The following is a 25347-nucleotide window of genomic DNA, read 5'->3' on the forward strand; positions in this document are numbered from 1 at the left end:
TAGCTGAGCAGCGGTCAGTTGAGAGCTCTGACACAATTTAACCTGAAGGAAAAAGATTCTGTGTTATTTCTCCCTCCAAATTAATACTATTGAAAAAAAATAAGAAAAAGCTCTTTCTTCCACAACAAATTATTGATATCTGCTGCGTTCATCGCTAACAAAAAAAAATGAAGAGTTTAATACTACAACAGCCGAACTACTGAACTTTGAGGGACCCTTTTTCTCATTGGGTCTTGTTACAAAGACTTGTTTATTTGTTTTATTTCGAAGAAAAAAGCTACATTTTAAATCTACATTTTTAAAAACCCGAATCACTGTTAATTTTGAGCATGTGTATGTGAAGGCGGGAGATAGATTTTTAAATAAGATGTTGGAAGATTTTTGGATATCGGTTTATCTTAATAGTGTTTAAGATTTTGGGTTTTTTTCAATAAATAGTTAATTTGTTGATATCTAAAGATACCTGCTTTGGTTCGCTTCATTGGTGGGGGTTGCTAGATTATTCAATTTGGCTGCTTTTTTCCGATTTGGAAAGCTTAAAGAAATATGCTGTGACCAGTGGAGCAACGGGATTGAATTGACAGTGCATTGCTCCCACAGCGATCAGAATCAGATATTTTTGACTACGTATATTTCAGCGCAAAGCAAGGTCTGTCCACTTCGCTGAGCTCGACCCAGCTACTCCCAACTTTTAGAGGGTCGTCCGGGAGATACTGCTTCAGACGGTCTGTGCATCAGCAATATGCAGGGCGGGATAATGGTAAACGTCCCGGCCTGCGTCTGTACAGCCGATGAGATTGCGGTGACAGGGCAGGCCGAGACAGAGCATGGCAGAAACTTGCACCTGCTCATGCTTGTTGATCATCGTGAGGGTCTTGTCTTTAATGGTAAGAGGTGCCAGGTCAATGTTGGGCACACCAGGTTCTTTGGATCGATATATTCCACTGCAGGAATGCGCCTACACCTAGATAAGATCAAAGATGTCCCAGCCACACCAGAGTGTGTTTTACCTTCTAGCGTGAGCAAGTGAAGGAGAGAAAACCACAACCCAGCTCACTTTCCAGCATCTCTAAAAAGACCCCGAGAAGTCCGCCTTGTCAATTCATCTCGTCTCCTGTCCTTGACGCAAACCTGCTAAAATTACTTCTCAACGCCGCCTGTTCTAAAAGATCCCAGCGACCTTGTCTACGTGTACTCGGAAGTCAGACCGCATGCCAGTTTTGGAACAACATATCATATCTGCTGTTTTCTTCAAAAATGAGCAAGTAATCAGCCCAAGTGTATTTTTTTGGTCTGTAACAGAGCTCTGAATTTTAAAAATCCCTTTTATTTTTCAGATTAAACTGTGTATTTGTGTGTATGTAAGTGTGAGGGGCTAAGGTAAAAAGGGGACTTTAAAATGTAATTCTGTGTGTTTACGCTTTACCTCATTATGAGTTAAGACTTGCTCTATAATAAACTGATAACTTTGTTGAAGAAACCTGGTTAATGTGTTCTATTCTGGGAAAAATAGAGTAGATGATTAACCATGTTAGGAAGTGGGAAAATTGAAATATATGTTGAGACCTGCGGAGAAGTGGGACTGGAATAAACAGTGCCCTCATCCACCTCAGCTGTAACACAACACTCGAGGTCGAAGTGTCCCAGAAGAGATTACGCGCCTGCATCGTGCAGGAAGGGAAGTCAGTTGCCTTGGCGTCGAAGAGTTTTGTCGCAAAGCGAATCCGATGACTCTTAACATCGCACGTGAAACCTTCGCTCTGGTTTTTTGTTCGGAAAGCACTTCGCCGCTCACGAGCGGCCCTCCGCGGTTGCAGGGCTACGAGCGTGATGCCCGATAAAAAGCCAGCAGCGGAATGGTCACACCGGACACCCCGGGCGGTTCGGGCAAGAGGCTTACGATCGCAAGAAGGGGGCGAGTGAGCTAAACCTCCTCTGCGTTCCCGAGGGGGTTCCGCCTGCTCCGCGGCAGATAATGTTTCGTTTTAACCGTGCATAGTCGAGCCCGGTCCCGCCACATCGCTGTATATTCATTTGACCCGTGGCGGGAAAAGAAGGTGGGTGGGGGGGAGGAGGGGAGGGGGAAACGCTGCGGGACTGCTTGAAGAGGCTGCCGGTGAAGATCACCGGAGGAGGTGATGTCGCGACGCACAGGACCAGGGAGCTGGGGGCGCAGCGACTCGTGGCAAGTGGGCTGCGCGTGTATGTATGTATGCGTTCCAGTGCCGTTATAATAAAAACCCCAGCGTGTGCGGCACCCCGAGTGGAATAAAGGCAATCAGACAAGTAAGGTCGTCCTGTAGTTTTATTGAGTAGTTGATAATGTACATATATTACAAAGCAAATGGAGATGTGATTATGTTAAAAGCCAATTCATCCATTATTATATTTTTCTTTACAGAAAACACATTATTTCTCGAAACTCCCCGAAGCCCCTCACTTGTCGCCCAAGCAATGAGAGGCAATGCTCAACGTATTACAAGCCATGGTGTCTTGGCACACGGGAACGACATCTCGTGCAAAGGTTGGACAAGCAAAGGACATAGAAAATGAAACATGCAGTTTTGTCCCCCCCTCCCTCAGTCCCCAACTTACCCCTCCCCGACTCAAACACGTACACGCGCAGCTTTTGTGTGGCGTGCCGGCGTCCTCTTTTGAGAAGAAACAACACAAATGCCTCGGTCGCGTTCCAAGCTCATCGCCGCGCCCGTCTGTCGCGCCCTGGTGCAGCGGTTCGCGTCCCGCCCCCCCCCCCCCACCGGGGGCAGGCGATTCCCCCTGCTCCCCAACGCTGGGATCATGTTGTGCCTCCCGCTTCACTGCCCACTTTACTGAGACACAGAGGTAGCGAGAGAGAGAGAGAACGGGGACAGTGTAGAGGGAGCTTTACTCTGTATCTAACCCCCCCGTATTGTACCTGTCCTGGGAGTGTTTGATGGGGGACAGTGTAGAGGGAGCTTTACTCTGTATCTAACCCCCCGTACTGTACCTGTCCTGGGAGTGTTTGATGGGGGACAGTGTAGAGGGAGCTTTACTCTGTATCTAACCCCCCGTACTGTACCTGTCCTGGGAGTGTTTGATGGGGGACAGTGTAGAGGGAGTTTTACTCTGTATCTAACCCCCCGTACTGTACCTGTCCTGGGAGTGTTTGATGGGGACAGTGTAGAGGGAGCTTTACTCTGTATCTAACCCCCCCGTATTGTACCTGTCCTGGGAGTGTTTGATGGGGACAGTGTAGAGGGAGCTTTACTCTGTATCTAACCCCCCGTACTGTACCTGTCCTGGGAGTGTTTGATGGGGGACAGTGTAGAGGGAGTTTTACTCTGTATCTAACACCCCCGTGCTGTACCTGTCCTGGGAGTGTTTGATGGGGGACAGTGTAGAGGGAGCTTTACTCTGTATCTAACACCCCCGTGCTGTACCTGTCCTGGGAGTGTTTGATGGGGGACAGTGTAGAGGGGCTTTACTCTGTATCTAACCCCGTACTGTACCTGTCCTGGGAGTGTTTGATGGGGGACAGTGTAGAGGGAGCTTTACTCTGTATCTAACACCCCCGTGCTGTACCTGTCCTGGGAGTGTTTGATGGGGGACAGTGTAGAGGGAGCTTTACTCTGTATCTAACACCCCCGTGCTGTACCTGTCCTGGGAGTGTTTGATGGGGGACAGTGTAGAGGGGCTTTACTCTGTATCTAACCCCCGTGCTGTACCTGTCCTGGGGAGTATTTGATGGGGGACAGTGTAGAGGGAGCTTTACTCTGTATCTAACACCCCCTGTGCTGTACCTGTCCTGGGAGTGTTTACAGGGGAGACTGAGGGAGGGGGGAGGGAGTCCCACAGTTTGGAGAGTGAGGGAAGCGGAGGAGTGAGTCCCACAGTTTGGAGACTGAGGGAGGAGGGGAGGGAGTCCCACAGTTTGGAGAGTGAGGGAAGCGGGGGATGGAGTCCTCCAGTTTGGAGGGTGAAGGAGGGGGGGGAGAGAGTCCCACAGTTTGGAGGGTGAATGAGGTCTCACGGGTCTGTGAGTCGAGGCTGTTGAGTTGGCCCAGTTTGGAGCTGTGTTTTGAGGAAGAAGCATGATATTTCCAGGCATGTTCACTTCACCCGCTACTCAGTCACGTTCCCTCATTTTCCTCCACCACTGCTATTACCTCTTCCATGCAAGTTTGAGGGCAGATGTTTTGCGATGGAACTCTCTACCTCCAGTCCTGCCTCCTTCACGCCCAACTCCAAACTCGCCAACTGCCGCAACCTTCACGCAAATCCCACGGGTGTGGGAATCTCTGGCTGCTGTTTCATGGGTGGCTTGCCTGCTGTAGGGTACGGCACGCCAGGCGTCACTCTCTGGGCGTCACGTGCCAAGTGTCACGCTCCAGGGGCATCAAAGCGTGGCAGGAGGGGGTGCGGTGGGGGAAAGGACCCCAGTCATGTCCTGCTGGTTTGCTTGTGCCCCTGATAACAGGGCACTGAGCTTTGACCCTCCACCCGAACTGCAGCGATTGCCCTCTTACTGACCCTTGAGCGGCTGTCTTGCAGCGATTAACCTCTGACTGACACTCAGGCCGCAAACCTGCAGCGATTACTCTCTGACTGACCCTTGGGAATGCTCCCCCCTCAGCTCTGCTCCCCCGGAACATGCCAACAAGCGATTTCCTCCGCTTTGAGCAGCCCCTGAGTTCAGACGGCACCCGCCTCCACTCCCCCCGCCACTCCTCTGAACGGCTGCCCCTTCCCCCTCTCGGGAGGGGATCATTCATGCCCGACACCCCCACCCCCACTCCCCCACCATCTCAACCTGCAGTTGAACGCCCCGACAGTCCCAGAGCGTTGAGTGGAAAACAGTCCCCAACTCAAACTCTCATCCCCTCACTCATTCGGGTACGACTCTCATCCTCCCCCCGCTCCACGGTCAAACATTCTCAAACACAACGAGAGGCATTCGGGACACGTGCCAAAAGCGACCGGAAAGCGCGCGAGGACGACACGGCTGGGCAGGACGTTAAGTTGAACCCGAGATTCCCTCCTCGCGATCCCCACCCCAAACCCACCCCCATCCCTACCCCTACCCCACCCAAGAACACACCCTATTTGTCGGCAAAGATGTCTCCACCGTCCTCGGTTGCAAGGGCCGCTCTGATTAGCAGGGCGAAGTCGAGAATCTGCCCCTCTCGCACTTGACGGCCGGTGGGAAGCTGTCGTTCAGCTGGATGGACACATCGCTGGAGACTTCGGACGCGCTACGGCCGCGCTGCCAGATCTCAGGGTGCAGAAATTGCCCAGAGTAGTCGGAGCAGTCGCTGAGACGAGGGCGATAGAGGGCCGGATGGGGCCGATACATCTCCTCCTCCGTGTAGCGCTTCATGAACAAGTAGACGGACATCACACCAGCACCCTGTGCACAGAAAGAGACCAAGAGCAGCAGAGATTGGGCGCCGGTGAACATGGTGGTGGAAAGGGACACCTGACACATAACACACCAACTTCACTGTCACAGTCTGATATATCCCACACCCCTCACTGTAACACTCTGATATATCACACACCCCTCACTGTAACACTCTGATATATCCCACACCCCTCACTGTAACACTCTGATATATCCCACACCCCTCACTGTAACACTCTGATATATCCCACACCCCTCACTGTAACACTCTGATATATCCCACACCCCTCACTGTAACACTCTGATATATCACACACCCCTCACTGTAACACTCTGATATATCACACACCCCTCACTGTAACACTCTGATATATCCCACACACCTCACTGTAACACACTGATATATCCCACACCCCTCACTGTAACACTCTGATATATCCCACACCCCTCACTGTAACACTCTGATATATCCCACACCCCTCACTGTAACACTCTGATATATCCCACACCCCTCACTGTAACACTCTGATATATCCCACACCCCTCACTGTAACACTCTGATATATCCCACACCCCTCACTGTAACACTCTGATATATCCCACACCCCTCACTGTAACACTCTGATATATCCCACACCCCTCACTGTAACACTCTGATATATCCCACACCCCTCACTGTAACACTCTGATATATCCCACACCCCTCACTGTAACACTCTGATATATCCCACACCCCTCACTGTAACACTCTGATATATCACACACCCCTCACTGTAACACTCTGATATATCCCACATCCCTCACTGCAACACACTGATATATCCCACACCCCTCACTGTAACACTCTGATATATCCCACACCCCTCACTGTAACACTCTGATATATCCCACACCCCTCACTGTAACACTGATATATCCCACATCCCTCACTGTAACACTCTGATATAACCCACACCCCTCACTGTAACACTCTGATATTTCCCACACCCCTCACTGTAACACTCTGATATATCCCACACTCCTCACTGTAACACTAATATATCCCACACCCCTCACTGTAACACTCTGATATATCCCACACCCCTCACTGTAACACTGATATATCCCACATCCCTCACTGTAACACTCTGATATAACCCACACCCCTCACTGTAACACTCTGATATTTCCCACACCCCTCACTGTAACACTCTGATATATCCCACACTCCTCACTGTAACACTAATATATCCCACACCCCTCACTGTAACACTCTGATATATCCCACACCCCTCACTGTAACACTCTGATATATCCCACACCCCTCACTGTAACACTGATATATCCCACACCCCTCACTGTAACACTGATATATCCCACACCCCTCACTGTAACACTCTGATATATCCCACACCCCTCACTGTAACACTCTGATATATCCCACACCCCTCATTGTAACACTGATATATCCCACACCCCTCACTGTAACACTCTGATATATCCCACACCCCTCACTGTAACACTGATATATCCCACACTCCTCACTGTAACACTGATATATCCCACACCCCTCACTGTAACACTCTGATATATCCCACACCCCTCACTGTAACACTCTGATATATCACACACCCCTCACTGTAACACTGATATATCCCACACACCTCACTGTAACACACTGATATATCCCACACCCCTCACTGTAACACTCTGATATATCCCACACCCCTCACTGTAACACTCTGATATATCCCACACCCCTCACTGTAACACTCTGATATATCCCACACCCCTCACTGTAACACTCTGATATATCCCACACCCCTCACTGTAACACTCTGATATATCACACACCCCTCACTGTAACACTCTGATATATCACACACCCCTCACTGTAACACTGATATATCCCACACACCTCACTGTAACACACTGATATATCCCACACCCCTCACTGTAACACTCTGATATATCCCACACCCCTCACTGTAACACTCTGATATATCCCACACCCCTCACTGTAACACTGATATATCCCACACCCCTCACTGTAACACTCTGATATAACCCACACCCCTCACTGTAACACTCTGATATTTCCCACACCCCTCACTGTAACACTGATATATCCCACACCCCTCACTGTAACACTCTGATATATCCCACACCCCTCACTGTAACACTCTGATATATCCCACACCCCTCACTGTAACACTCTGATATATCCCACACCCCTCACTGTAACACTCTGATATATCCCACACCCCTCACTGTAACACTGATATATCCCACACCCCTCACTGTAACACTGATATATCCCACACCCCTCACTGTAACACACTGATATATCCCACACCCCTCACTGTAACACTCTGATATATCCCACACCCCTCACTGTAACACTCTGATATATCCCACACCCCTCACTGTAACACTCTGATATATCCCACACCCCTCACTGTAACACTCTGATATATCCCACAGCCCTCACTGTAACACTCTGATATATCCCACACTCCTCACTGTAACACTCTGATATATCCCACACCCCTCACTGTAACACTCTGATATTTCCCACACCCCTCACTGTAACACTGATATATCCCACACCCCTCACTGTAACACTCTGATATATCCCACACCCCTCACTGTAACACTCTGATATATCCCACACCCCTCACTGTAACACTCTGATATATCCCACACCCCTCACTGTAACACTCTGATATATCCCACACTCCTCACTGTAACACTCTGATATATCCCACACCCCTCACTGTAACACTCTGATATTTCCCACACCCCTCACTGTAACACTGATATATCCCACACCCCTCACTGTAACACTCTGATATATCCCACACCCCTCACTGTAACACTCTGATATATCCCACACCCCTCACTGTAACACTCTGATATATCCCACACCCCTCACTGTAACACTGATATATCCCACACCCCTCACTGTAACACTCTGATATATCCCACACCCCTCACTGTAACACTCTGATATATCCCACACCCCTCACTGTAACACTCTGATATATCCCACACCCCTCACTGTAACACTCTGACATACCCCACACCCCTCACTGGAACACACTGATATATCCCACACCCCTCACTGTAACACTCTGATATTTCCCACACCCCTCACTGTAAAACTGATATATCCCACACCCCTCACTGTAACACTCTGATATATCCCACACCCCTCACTGTAACACTCTGATATATCCCACACCCCTCACTGTAACACTCTGATATATCCCACACCCCTCACTGTAACACTCTGATATATCCCACAGCCCTCACTGTAACACTGATATATCCCACACCCCTCACTGTAACACTCTGATATATCCCACACCCCTCACTGTAACACTGATATATCCCACACCCCTCACTGTAACACTCTGATATATCCCACAACCCTCACTGTAACACTCTGATATATCCCACACCCCTCACAGTAACACACTGATATATCCCACACCCCTCACTGTAACACTCTGATATATCCCACACCCCTCACTGTAACACTCTGATATATCCCACACCCCTCACTGTAACACTGATATATCCCACACCCCTCACTGTAACACTCTGATATATCCCACACCCCTCACTGTAACACACTGATATATCCCACACCTTTCACTGAAACACTCTGATATATCCCACACCCCTCACTGTAATACTCTGATATATCCCACACCCCTCACTGTAAGACTCTGATATATCCCACACCCCTCACTGTAACACTCTGATATATCCCACACCCCTCACTGTAACACTCTGATATACCCAACACCCTTTCACTGTAACACTCTGATATATCCCACACCCCTCACTGTAACACTGATATATCCCACACCCCTCACTGTAACACTCTGATATAACCCACACCCCTCACTGTAACACTCTGATATATCCCACACCCCTCACTGTAACACTCTGATATATCCCACACCCCTCACTGTAACACTCTGATATATCCCACACCCCTCACTGTAACACTCTGATATAACCCACACCCCTCACTGTAACACTCTGATATATCCCACACCCCTCACTGTAACACTCTGATATAACCCACACCCCTCACTGTAACACTCTGATATAACCCACACCCCTCACTGTAACACTCTGATATATCCCACACCCCTCACTGTAACACTCTGATATATCCCACACCCCTCACTGTAACACTCTGATATATACCACACCCCTCACTGTAACACACTGATATATCCCACACCCCTCACTGTAACACTCTGATATATCCCACACCCCTCACTGTAACACTCTGATATATCCCACACCCCTCACTGTAACACTCTGATATACCCAAAACCCCTCACTGTAACACTCTGATATATCCCACACCCCTCACTGTAACACTCTGATATACCCAACACCCCTCACTGTAACACTCTGATATATCCCACACCCCTCACTGTAACACTCTGATATTTCCCACACCCCTCACTGTAACACTCTGATATACCCAACACCCCTCACTGTAACACTCTGATATATCCCACACCCCTCACAGTAACACTCTGATATATCCCACACCCCTCACTGTAACACTCTGATATATCCCACACCCCTCACTGTAACACTCTGATGTATCCCACACCCCTCACTGTATCACTCTGATATATCCCACACCCCTCACTGTAACACTCTGAAATATCCCCACATCCCTCACTGTAACACTGATATATCCCACACCCCTCACTGTAACACTCTGATATATCCCACACCCCTCACTGTGACACTCTGATATATCCCACACCCCTCACTGTAACACTCTGATATACCCCACACCCCTCACTGTAACACACTGATATATCCCACACCCCTCACTGTAACACTCTGATATATCCCACACCGCTCACTGTAACACTGATATATCCCACACACCTCCCTGTAACACTCTGATATATCCCACACCCCTCACTGTAACACTCTGATATATCCCAGACCCCTCACTGTAACACTCTGATATATCCCACACCCCTCACTGTAACACTGATATATCCCACACACCTCCCTGTAACACTGATATATCCCGCACCCCTCACTGTAACACTCTGATATATCCCACACCCCTCACTGTAACACTCTGATATATCCCACACCCCTCACTGTAACACTGATATATCCCACACCCCTCACTGTAACACTCTGATATATCCCACACCCCTCACTGTAACACTCTGATATATCCCACACCCCTCACTGTAACACTCTGATATATCCCACACCCCTCACTGTAACACTCTGATATATCCCACAGCCCTCACTGTAACACTGATATATCCCACACCCCTCACTGTAACACTCTGATATATCCCACACCCCTCACTGTAACACTGATATATCCCACACCCCTCACTGTAACACTCTGATATATCCCACAACCCTCACTGTAACACTCTGATATATCCCACACCCCTCACTGTAACACACTGATATATCCCACACCCCTCACTGTAACACTCTGATATATCCCACACCACTCACTGTAACACTCTGATATATCCCACACCCCTCACTGTAACACTGATATATCCCACACCCCTCACTGTAACACTCTGATATATCCCACACCCCTCACTGTAACACACTGATATATCCCACACCTTTCACTGAAACACTCTGATATATCCCACACCCCTCACTGTAACACTGATATATCCGACACCCCTCACTGTAACACTGATATATCCCACACCCCTCACTGTAATACTCTGATATATCCCACACCCCTCACTGTAAGACTCTGATATATACCACACCCCTCACTGTAACACTCTGATATATCCCACACCCCTCACTGTAACACTCTGTGATATCCCACACCCCTCACTGTAACACTCTGATATATCCCACACCTTTCACTGAAACACTCTGATATATCCCACACCCCTCACTGTAACACTGATATATCCCACACCCCTCACTGTAACACTCTGTCATATCCCACACCCCTCACTGTAATACTCTGATATATCCCACACCCCTCACTGTAAGACTCTGATATATCCCACACCCCTCACTGTAACACTGATATATCCCACACCCCTCACTGTAACACTCTGATATATCCCACACCCCTCACTGTAACACTCTGATATATCCCACACCCCTCATTGTAACACTGATATATCCAACACCCCTCACTGGAACACTTTGATATATCCCACAACCCTCACTGTAACACTCTGATATATCCCACACCCCTCATTGTAACACACTGATATATCCCACACCCCTCACTGTAACACTCTGATATATCCCACACCCCTCACTGTAACACTCTGATATATCCCACACCCCTCACTGTAACACTCTGATATATCCCACACCCCTCACTGTAACACTGATATATCCCACACCCCTCACTGGAACACTCTGATATATCCCACAACCCTCACTGTAACACTCTGATATATCCCACACCCCTCATTGTAACACACTGATATATCCCACACCCCTCACTGTAACACTCTGATATATCCCACACCCCTCACTGTGACACTCTGATATATCCCACACCCCTCACTGTAACACACTGATATATCCCACACCCCTCACTGCAACACTCTGATATATCCCACACACCTCACTGTAACACTCTGATATATCCCACACCCCTCACTGTAACACTCTGATATATCCCACACCCCTCACTGTAACACTCTGATATATCCCACACCCCTCACTGTAACACTCTGATATATCCCACACCCCTCACTGTAACACTCTGATATATCCCACACCCCTCACTGTGACACTCTGATATATCCCACACCCCTCACTGTAACACACTGATATATCCCACACCCCTCACTGTAACACTCTGATATATCCCACACCCCTCACTGTAACACTCTGATATATCCCACACCCCTCACTGTAACACTCTGATATATCCCACACCCCTCACTGTAACACTCTGATATACCCAACACCCCTCACTGTAATACTCTGATATATCCCAACCCCCTCACTGTAACACTCTGATATATCCCACACCCCTCACTGTAACACTCTGATATATCCCACCCCTCACTGTAACACTCTGATAAACCCCACACCCCTCACTGTAACACTCTGATATAACCCACACCCCTCACTGTAACACTCTGATATACCCAACACCCTTTCACTGTAACACTATGATATATCCCACACCCCTCCCTGTAACACTCTGATATATCCCACACCCCTCACTGTAACACACTGATATATCCCACACCCCTCCCTGTAACACTCTGATATATCCCACACCCCTCATTGTAACACTCTGATATATCCCACACCCCTCACTGTAACACTCTGATATATCCCACACCCCTCACTGTAACACTCTGATATATCCCACACCCCTCCCTGTAACACTCTGATATATCCCACACCCCTCATTGTAACACTCTGATATATCCCACACCCCTCACTGTAAAACTCTGATATATCCCACACCCCTCACTGTAGCACTCTGATATATCCCACACCCCTCACTGTAACACTCTGAAATACACCACACCCCTCACTGTAACACTCTGATATATCCCACACCCCTCACTGTAACACTGATATATCCCACACCCCTCACTGTAACACTCTGATATATCCCACACCCCTCACTGTAACACTCTGATATATCCCACACCCCTCACTGTAAGACTGATATATCCCACACCCCTCACTGTAACACTCTGATATAGCCCACACCCCTCACTGTAACACTCTGATATATCCCGCACCCCTCACTGTAACACTCTGATATATCCCACACCCCTCACTGTAACACTCTGATATATCCCACACCCCTCACTGTAACACTCTGATATAACCCACACCCCTCACTGTAACACTCTGATATATCCCACACCCCTCACTGTAACACTCTGATATAACCCACACCCCTCACTGTAACACTCTGATATAACCCACACCCCTCACTGTAACACTCTGATATATCCCACACCCCTCACTGTAACACTCTGATATAACCCACACCCCTCACTGTAACACTCTGATATATACCACACCCCTCACTGTAACACACTGATATATCCCACACCCCTCACTGTAACACTCTGATATAACCCACACCCCTCACTGTAACACTCTGATATATCCCACACCCCTCACTGTAACACTCTGATATACCCAACACCCCTCACTGTAACACTCTGATATATCCCACACCCCTCACTGTAACACTCTGATATACCCAACACCCCTCACTGTAACACTCTGATATATCCCACACCCCTCACTGTAACACTCTGATATTTCCCACACCCCTCACTGTAACACTCTGATATACCCAACACCCCTCACTGTAACACTCTGATATATCCCACACCCCTCACAGTAACACTCTGATATATCCCACACCCCTCACTGTAACACTCTGATATATCCCACACCCCTCACTGTAACACTCTGATGTATCCCACACCCCTCACTGTATCACTCTGATATATCCCACACCCCTCACTGTAACACTCTGAAATATCCCCACATCCTTCACTGTAACACAGATATATCCCACACCCCTCACTGTAACACTCTGATATATCCCACACCCCTCACTGTGACACTCTGATATATCCCACACCCCTCACTGTAACACTCTGATATATCCCACACCCCTCACTGGAACACTCTGACATATCCCACACCCCTCACTGGAACACTCTGATATATCCCACACCCCTCACTGTAACACTGATATATCCCACACTCCTCACTGTAACACTCCGATATATCCCACACCCCTCACTGTAACACTCTGATATATCCCACACCCTCACTGTAACACTGATATATCCCACACCCCTCACTGTAACACACTGATATATCCCACATCCCTCACTGTAACACTCTGATATATCCCACACCCCTCACAGGAACACACTGATATATCCCACACCCCTCACTGTAACACACTGATATATCCCACACCCCTCACTGTAACATTCTGATATATCCCACACCCCTCACTGGAACACTCTGATATATCCCACACCCCTCACTGTAACACATTGTTATATCCCACACTCCTCACTGTAACACTCTGATATATCCCACACCCCTCACTGTAACACACTGATATATCCCACACCCCTCACTGTAACACTCTGATATATCCCACACCCCTCACTGTAACACTCTGATGTATCCCACACCCCTCACTGTATCACTCTGATATATCCCACACCCCTCACTGTAACACTCTGATATATCCCACATCCCTCACTGTAACACTGATATATCCCACACCCCTCACTGTAACACTCTGATATATCCCACACCCCTCACTGTGACACTCTGATATATCCCACACCCCTCACTGTAACACTCTGATATATCCCACACCCCTCACTGGAACACTCTGATATATCCCACACCCCTCACTGTAACACTCTGATATATCCCACACCCCTCACTGTAACACTGATATATCCCACACCCCTCACTGTAACACTCTGATATATCCCACACCCCTCACTGTAACACTGATATATCCCACACCCCTCACTGTAACACTCTGACATATCCCACACCCCTCACTGGAACACTCTGATATATCACACACCCCTCACTGTAACACTGATATATACCACACCCCTCACTGTAACACTCTGATATATCCCACACCCCTCACTGTAACACTCTGATATATCCCACACCCCTCACTGTAACACTCTGATATATCCCACACCCCTCACTGTAACACTCTGATATATCCCACACCCCTCACTGTAACACTGATATATCCCACACTCCTCACTGTAACACTCCGATATATCCCACACCCCTCACTGTAACACTCTGATATATCCCACACCCCTAACAGTAACACACTGATATATCCCACACCCCTCACTGTAACACTGATATATCCCACACCCCTCACTGTGACACTCTGATATATCCCACACCCCTCACTGTAACACTCTGATATATCCCACACCCCTCACTGGAACACTCTGACATATCCCACACCCCTCACTGGAACACTCTGATATATCCCACACCCCTCACTGTAACACTGATATATCCCACACTCCTCACTGTAACACTCCGATATATCCCACACCCCTCACTGTAACACTCTGATATATTCCACACCCCTCACTGTAACACTCTGATATATCCCACACCCCTCACTGGAACACTCTGACATATCCCACACCCCTCACTGGAACACTCTGATATATCCCACACCCCTCACTGTAACACTGATATATCCCACACTCCTCACTGTAACACTCCGATATATCCCACACCCCTCACTGTAACACTCTGATATATCCCACACCCCTCACTGTAACACTCTGATATATCCCACACCCCTCACTGTAACACTCCGATATATCCCACACCCCTCACTGTAACACTCTGATATATCCCACACCCCTCACTGTAACTCTCTGATATATCCCACACCCCTCACTGTAACACTCCGATATATCCCACACCCCTCACTGTAACACTCTGATATATCCCACACCCCTCACTGTAACTCTCTGATATATCCCACACCCCTCACTGTAACACTCTGATATCCCCCACACCCCTCACTGGAACACTCTGACATATCCCACACCCCTCACTGGAACACTCTGATATATCCCACACCCCTCACTGTAACACTGATATATCCCACACTCCTCACTGTAACACTCCGATATATCCCACACCCCTCACTGTAACACTCTGATATCCCCCACACCCCTCACTGGAACACTCTGACATATCCCACACCCCTCACTGGAACACTCTGATATATCCCACACCCCTCACTGTAACACTGATATATCCCACACTCCTCACTGTAACACTCCGATATATCCCACACCCCTCACTGTAACAGTCTGATATATCCCACACCCCTCACTGTAACACTCTGATATATCCCACACCCCTCACTGTAACACTCTGATATATCCCACACCCCTCACTGTAACACTCCGATATATCCCACACCCCTCACTGTAACACTCTGATATATCCCACACCCCTCACTGTAACTCTCTGATATATCCCACACCCCTCACTGTAACACTCTGATATATCCCACACCCCTCACAGTAACACACTGATATATCCCACACCCCTCACTGTAACACTGATATATCCCACACCCCTCACTGTAACACTCTGACATATCCCACACCCCTCACGGTAACACTGATATATCCCACACTCCTCACTGTAACACTCCGATATATCCCACACCCCTCATTGTAACACTCTGATATATCCCACACCCCTCACAGGAACACTCTGATATATCCCACACCCCTCACTGTAACACTCTGATATATCCCACACCCCTCACTGTAACACTGATAGATCCCACACCCCTCACAGTAACACACTGATATATCCCACACCCCTCACTGTAACACTGATATATCCCACTCCCCTCACTGTAACACTCTGATATATCCCACACCCCTCACAGTAACACTCTGATATATCCCACACCCCTCACTGTAACACTCTGATATATCCCACACCCCTCACTGTAACACTCTGATGTATCCCACACCCCTCACTGTATCACTCTGATATATCCCACACCCCTCACTGTAACACTCTGAAATATCCCCACATCCCTCACTGTAACACTGATATATCCCACACCCCTCACTGTAACACTCTGATATATCCCACACCCCTCACTGTGACACTCTGATATATCCCACACCCCTCACTGTAACACTCTGATATATCCCACACCCCTCACTGGAACACTCTGACATATCCCACACCCCTCACTGGAACACTCTGATATATCCCACACCCCTCACTGGAACACTGATATATCCCACACTCCTCACTGTAACACTCCGATATATCCCACACCCCTCACTGAAACACTCTGATATATCCCACACCCCTCACTGTAACACACTGATATATCCCACATCCCTCACTGTAACACTCTGATATATCCCACACCCCTCACAGGAACACACTGATATATCCCACACCCCTCACTGTAACACACTGATATATCCCACACCCCTCACTGTAACATTCTGATATATCCCACACCCCTCACTGGAACACTCTGATATATCCCACACCCCTCACTGTAACACATTGATATATCACACACTCCTCACTGTAACACTCTGATATATCCCACACCCCTCACTGTAACACACTGATATATCCCACACCCCTCACTGTAACACTCTGATATATCCCACACCCCTCACTGTAACACTCTGATGTATCCCACACCCCTCACTGTATCACTCTGATATATCCCACACCCCTCACTGTAACACTCTGATCTATCCCACACCCCTCACTGTAACACTCTGATATATCCCACATCCCTCACTGTAACACTGATATATCCCACACCCCTCACTGTAACACTCTGATATATCCCACACCCCTCACTGTGACACTCTGATATATCCCACACCCCTCACTGTAACACTCTGATATACCCAACACCCCTCACTGTAACACTCTGATATATCCCACACCCCTCACTGTAACACTCTGATATATCCCACACCCCTCACTGTAACACTCTGATATATCCCACACCGCTCACTGTAACACTCTGATATATCCCACACCCCTCACTGTAACACTCTGATATATCCCACACCCCTCACTGTAACACTCTGATATATCCCACACCCCTCACTGTAACACTGATATATCCCACCCCTCACTGTAACACTCTGATATATCCCACACCCCTCACTGGAACACTCTGACATATCCCACACCCCTCACTGGAACACTCTGATATATCCCACACCCCTCACTGTAACACTGATATATCCCACACTCCTCACTGTAACGCTCTGATATATCCCACACCCCTCACTGTAACACTGATATATCCCACACTCCTCACTGTAACACTCTGATATAACCCACACCCCTCACTGTAACACTGATATATCCCACACTCCTCACTGTAACACTCTGATATAACCCACACCCCTCACTGTAACACTGATATATCCCACACCCCTCACTGTAACACTGATATATCCCACACCCCTCACTGTAACACTCTGATATATCCCACATCCCTCACTGTAACACTCTGATATATCCCACACCCCTAACAGTAACACACTGATATATCCCACACCCCTCACTGTAACACTGATATATCCCACACCCCTCACTGTAACACTCTGATATATCCCACACCCCTCACTGTAACACTCTGATATATCCCACACCCCTCACTGTAACACTGATATATCCCACACCCCTCACTGTAACACTCTGATATATCCCACACCCCTCACTGTAACACTGATATATCACACACCCCTCACTGTAACACTGATATATCCCACACCCCTCACTGTGACACTCTGATATATCCCACACCCCTCACTGTAACACTGATATATCCCACACCCCTCACTGTGACACTCTGATATATCCCACACCCCTCACTGTAACACTCTGATATATCCCACACCCCTCACTGGAACACTCTGACATATCCCACACCCCTCACTGGAACACTCTGATATATCCCACACCCCTCACTGTAACACTGATATATCCCACACTCCTCACTGTAACACTCCGATATATCCCACACCCCTCACTGTAACACTCTGATATATCCCACACCCCTCACAGTAACACACTGATATATCCCACACCCCTCACTGTAACACTCTGATATATCCCACACCCCTCACTGTAACACTGATATATCCCACACTCCTCACTGTAACACTCCGATATATCCCACACCCCTCACTGTAACACTCTGATATATCCCACACACCTCACTGTAACACTCTGATATATCCCACACCCCTCACTGTAACACAGATAGATCCCACACCCCTCACAGTAACACACTGATATATCCCACTCCCCTCACTGTAACACTCTGATATATCCAACACCCCTCACTGTAACACTGATATATCCCACACCCCTCACTGTAACACTCTGAAATACACCACACCCCTCACTGTAACACTCTGATATATCCCACACTCCTCACTGTAACACTGATATATCCCACACCCCTCACTGTAACACTCTGATATATCCCACACCCTCTCACTGTAACACACTGATATATCCCACCCCCCTCACTGTAACACTCTGATATATCCCACCCCCTCACTGTAACACTCTGATATATCCCACTCCCCTCACTGTAACACTGATATATCCCACACCCCTCACTGTAACACATTGATATATCCCACTCCCCTCACTGTAACACTGATATATCCCACACCCCTCACTGTAACACATTGATATATCCCACACCTCTCACTGTAACACTCTGATATATCCCCACACCCCTCACTGTAACACTCTGATGTATCCCACACCCCTCACTGTAACACTCTAATATATCCCACACCCCTCATTGTAACACTGATATATCCCACACCCCTCACTGTAACACTCTGATATATCCCACCCCCCTCACTGTAACACTCTGATATATCCCACCCCCCTCACTGTAACACACTGATATATCCCACCCCCCTCACTGTAACACTCTGATATATCCCACCCCCCTCACTGTAACACTCTGATATATCCCACTCCCCTCACTGTAACACTGATATATCCCACACCCCTCACTGTAACACATTGATATATCCCACCCCCCTCACTGTAACACTCTGATATATCCCACCCCCCTCACTGTAACACTCTGATATATCCCACTCCCCTCACTGTAACACTGATATATCCCACCCCCCTCACTGTAACACTCTGATATTTCCCACCCCCCTCACTGTAACACTCTGATATATCCCACTCCCCTCACTGCAACACTGATATATCCCACCCCCCTCACTGTAACACTCTGATATATCCCACCCCCCTCACTGTAACACTCTGATATATCCCACTCCCCTCACTGTAACACTGATATATCCCACACCCCTCACTGTAACACTGATATATCCCACACCCCTCACTGTAACACATTGATATATCCCACACCTCTCACTGTAACATTCTGATATATCCCCACACCCCTCACTGTAACACTCTGATGTATCCCACACCCCTCACTGTAACACTCTAATATATCCCACACCCCTCATTGCAACACTGATATATCCCACACCCCTCACTGTAACACTTTGATATATCCCACACCCCTCACTGTAACACTCTGATATATCCCACACCCCTCACTGTCACAGTCTGATTTATCCCACACCCCTCACTGTAACACTCTGATATATCCCACACCCCTCATTGTAACACTCTGACATATCCCACACCCCTCACTGTAATACTTTGATATATCCCACACCCCTCACTGTAACACTGATATATCCCACACCCCTCACTGTAACACTCTGAAATACACCACACCCCTCACTGTAACACTCTGATATATCCCACACTCCTCACTGTAACACTGATATATCCCACACCCCTCATTGTAACACTGATATATCCCACAACCCTCACTGTCACAGTCTGATATATCCCACACCCCTCACTGTAACACTCTGACATATCCCACACCCCTCACTGTAACACTTTGATATATCCCACACCCCTCACTGTAACACTCTGATATATCCCACACCCCTCACTGAAACACTGATATATCCCACACCCCTCACTGTAACACTCTGAAATACACCACACCCCTCACTGTAACACTCTGATATATCCCACACTCCTCACTGTAACACTGATATATCCCACACCCGTCACTGTAACACTCTGATATATCCCACACACCTCACTGTAACACACTGATATATCCCACCCCCCTCACTGTAACACTCTGATATATCCCACCCCCCTCACTGTAACACTCTGATATATCCCACCCCCCTCACTGTAACACTCTGATATATCCCACTCCCCTCACTGTAACACTGATATATCGCACACCCCTCACTGTAACACATTGATATATCCCACACCCCTCACTGTAACACTCTGATATATCCCACACCCCTCACTGTAACACTGATATATCCCACACCCCTCACTGTAACACTCTGATATATCCCACACCTCTCACTGTAACACGCTGATATATCCCACCCCCCTCACTGTAACACTCTGATATATCCCACACCCCTCACTGTACCACTCTGATATATCCCACACCCCTCACTGTCACACTGATATATTTCACACCCCTCACTGTAACACTCTGAAATACACCACACCCCTCACTGTAACACTCTGATATATCCCACACCCCTCACTGTAACACTGATATATCCCCACAACTCTCACTGTAACACTGATATATCCCACAGCCCTCACTGTCACACACTGATATATCCCACATCCCTCACTGTAACACTCTGATATATCCCACACCCCTCACTGTAACACTGAAATATCCCACACCCCTCACTGTAACACTGATATACCCCACACCCCTCACTGTAACACTGATATATCCCACACCCCTTACTGTAACACTCTGATATATCCCACACCCCTCACTGTAACACTGATATATCCCACACCCCTCACTGGAACACTCTGATATATCCCACACCCCTCACTGTAACACTCTGATATATCCCACAGCCCTCACTGTAACACTGATATATCCCACACCCCTCACTGTAACACTCTGATATATCCCACACCCCTCACTGTAACACTGATATATCCCACACCCCTCACTGTAACACTCTGATATATCCCACACCCCTCACTGTAACTCACTGATATATCCCACATCCCTCACTGTAACACTCTGATATATCCCACACCCCTCACTGTAACACTCTGATATCCCCCACACTCCTCACTGTAACAGTGATATATCCCACACCCCTTACTGTAACACTCTGATATATCCCACACCCCTCACTGTAACACTCTGATATATCCCACATCCCTCACTGTAACACTCTGATATATCCCACACCCCTCACTGTAACACTGATATATCCCACACCCCTCACTGCAACACTCTGAAATACCCCACACCCCTCACTGTAACACTCTGATATATCCCACATCCCTCACTGTAACACTCTGATATATCCCACACCCCTCACTGTAACACTGATATATCCCACACCCCTCACTGTAACACTCTGATATATCCCACACCCCTCACTGTAACACTGATATATCCCACACCCCTCACTGTAACACACCGATATATCCCACACCCCTCACTGTAACACAGTGATATATCCCACACCCCTCACTGTAACACACTGAGAGATCCCACACCCCTCACTGTGACACTCTGATGTATCCCACACCCCTCACTGTAACACTCTGATGTATCCCACACCCCTCACTGTAACACTGATATATCCCACACCCCTCACTGTAACACTCTGATATATCCCACACCCCTCACTGTAACACTCTGATATATCCCACACCCCTCACTGTAACACTGATATATCCCACACCCCTCACTGTAACTCTCTGATATATCCCACACTCCTCACTGTAACAGTGATATATCCCACACCCCTCACTGTAACTCTCTGATATGTCCCACACCCCTCACTGTAACACTCTGATATATCCCACATCCCTCACTGTAACACTCTGATATATCCCACACCCCTCACTGCAACACTCTGAAATACCCCACACCCCTCACTGTAACACTCTGATATATCCCACACCCCTCACTGTAACACTGATATATCCCACACCCCTCACTGTAACACACCGATATATCCCACACCGCTCACTGTAACACAGTGATATATCCCACACCCCTCACTGTAACACTGATATATCCCACACCCCTCACTGCAACACTCTGAAATACCCCACACCCCTCACTGTAACACTCTGATATATCCCACACCCCTCACAGTAACACTCTGATATATCCCACACCCCTCACTGTAACACTCTGATATATCCCACACCCCTCACTGTAACTGTGATATATCCCACACCCCTCACTGTAACACTGTGATATATCCCACACCCCTCACTGTAACACTCTGATATATCCCACACCCCTCACTGTAACACTCTGATATATCCCACACCCCTCACTGTAACTCTCTGATATATCGCACACCCCTCACTGTAACACTGATATATCCCACACCCCTCACTGTAACACTCTGATGTATCCCACACCCCTCACTGTAACACTCTGATATATCCCACACCCCTCACTGTAACACTGGATATATCCCACACCTCTCACTGATATACTGACAGAGGCAGAGAGAGAGAGAGAGAAGGAGGGACAGACATTGAGAATGAGAGACACAAAGTGAGACTGAGAATGGGAAGCACAGAGAGAAAGAGACACACGGTAAGAGAAATTAAAATAGAGACACAGATAGAGGGAACGGGAGAGTGAGATTGAGTCAGAGAGAGAAGAGACAGAGATAGAAAGAGTGAGAGAAGGAGTGATTTGTGTGAAAGGGAGACAGAGAGAGGGACAGAAAAGACAGAGACTGAAAGAGAGGGAGGAGAACGATGGAGAGAGAGAGAGACAGAGAGGCACAGAGGGAGTGAGAGAGACAGTGCGAGACAGACAGAGAGTGATGGAGAGAATGAGAAAGAGAGACAGTGGGAGAGAGGGAGCAGGAGACCCCGGACCCTCACCTCCTTGAGGAGGAACGAGGACGCAGCAAATGCGAAGGACCAGCCATAGTGATACTGAAAGAAGTGTTCCGGACCGCGGGGTCGATTCATCACCTCATCGTTGATGCTGGATATGTACAGAACCAGACCCACAACAAGCGAGAGACCTGCGGCGAGAGGTGGAAAGAACGTTAGTGCGGGAGTGGGAGGGGTGCGTGTGAGGGTTGTGAGGCTTGGGAAACTCCAGCCCCCTCGCTCCCCTCGGACACGGGGGCTCCCCCACACCACCCCAGACCCGAGGATGCACCAGAGCTCCTCTCAACAGGTACCTGACAGAATGAAGAAGATTCCGGAAACAAAGGCCAAGATGGTCCTCTGGGGTCGGATGTGCCCGATGTTGCTGATGACAAACGCCATGAAGACAAAGAGGAGACTGACCATCGGGAACGGAGTTGCTGTCCTCACCATCTCTGGAAAGAGAGACATCGAAAGAAATATCATCATAAATCCCCAGGAACAAAAAGTGATTTGGAAGGCGTGCAGGGGACTTCCCTTTTGGTGACTGATGTACAGAATCGAAGAGCAGGGATGGGTGTTATGCTAGAACTGCACTATGAAAAAAACATTCAGTTTTGGACTTAACTAAATCATTCACCAATTCAAGATGAACTTCTTTCATATTATGATCACTCTTCCCCAAGAGGCTCCTTAAGGCTGTAATAATGATACGATATGAGATAATGAGAGGGCGGCGCCTGTTGGGAGATCTATTCCCCCCACCCCACCCCAGCAAGGGGTCAGTCCCCATGGGGAGCCCCCCGCCCCTCCGCAGCTCCCAGTATTCTGAGGGAGTGGAATCGATCAGTAAAGCAGGGTTGCTTGGCGACAGAGGAAGAGAGGTACTCACTGAGAATGTTCGCAGTGTTTTCGGTGGTGATCTCGACCTCCGGCTCCTGGAAGTAATCAGTCGCGACACAGCGGCCATTCTCACGCCCTGCGGCATAGGGAGAGACGGGAGGCAGAGGGCGTCAGACCGCGTCCTTCGAACCGGCTCGCTCCGCCTCACCAGCCTCCTCCCTCCGCACGCCACCACCAACCCCCCCACCCCCCCGCCCCCCCCGCCCCCTACCTGTTACGAAGCAGACTCTCCAGAGGCCCGAATGAAGAGCCATGGTAATGTCGGTGGTCTGGTTGTGCTGGGAGATAACTCCTTCCTCCACGTACAGCCAGTAATCGGTACTGACGGCAATGCCGACGAGCAGGAGGCCACTGGCCCCAAACACACTGCTGAGCAGGGTCAGGGCACGGATGCTGCAGGACCCTAACCCCTCCACGGCTGCAGTGAGAGAGAGCTCGATGAGGTCGGGGAGAATCGGCGGGAGGTCAACAGCAGT

The 25347-nt window shown here is 48.4% G+C and overlaps 1 protein-coding gene across 1 annotated transcript; it reads right to left on the reverse strand.

The window, feature by feature from the left end:
* Positions 1 to 5092: 5092 nt before the first annotated feature.
* LOC137362207 (voltage-dependent calcium channel gamma-7 subunit-like) lies at positions 5093 to 25347 on the reverse strand (the record flags this gene model as incomplete). The annotated part of the gene is made up of 5 exons (XM_068026657.1): positions 5093 to 5389; positions 23975 to 24120; positions 24283 to 24423; positions 24861 to 24947; positions 25083 to 25347. Coding segments are annotated over 5 exons (894 nt in total), but the record flags the coding sequence as incomplete, so codon positions are not given.

This window comes from Heterodontus francisci, unplaced genomic scaffold (genome assembly GCF_036365525.1).
Source record: "Heterodontus francisci isolate sHetFra1 unplaced genomic scaffold, sHetFra1.hap1 HAP1_SCAFFOLD_544, whole genome shotgun sequence".
Classification (NCBI taxonomy): Eukaryota; Metazoa; Chordata; class Chondrichthyes; order Heterodontiformes; family Heterodontidae; genus Heterodontus; species Heterodontus francisci.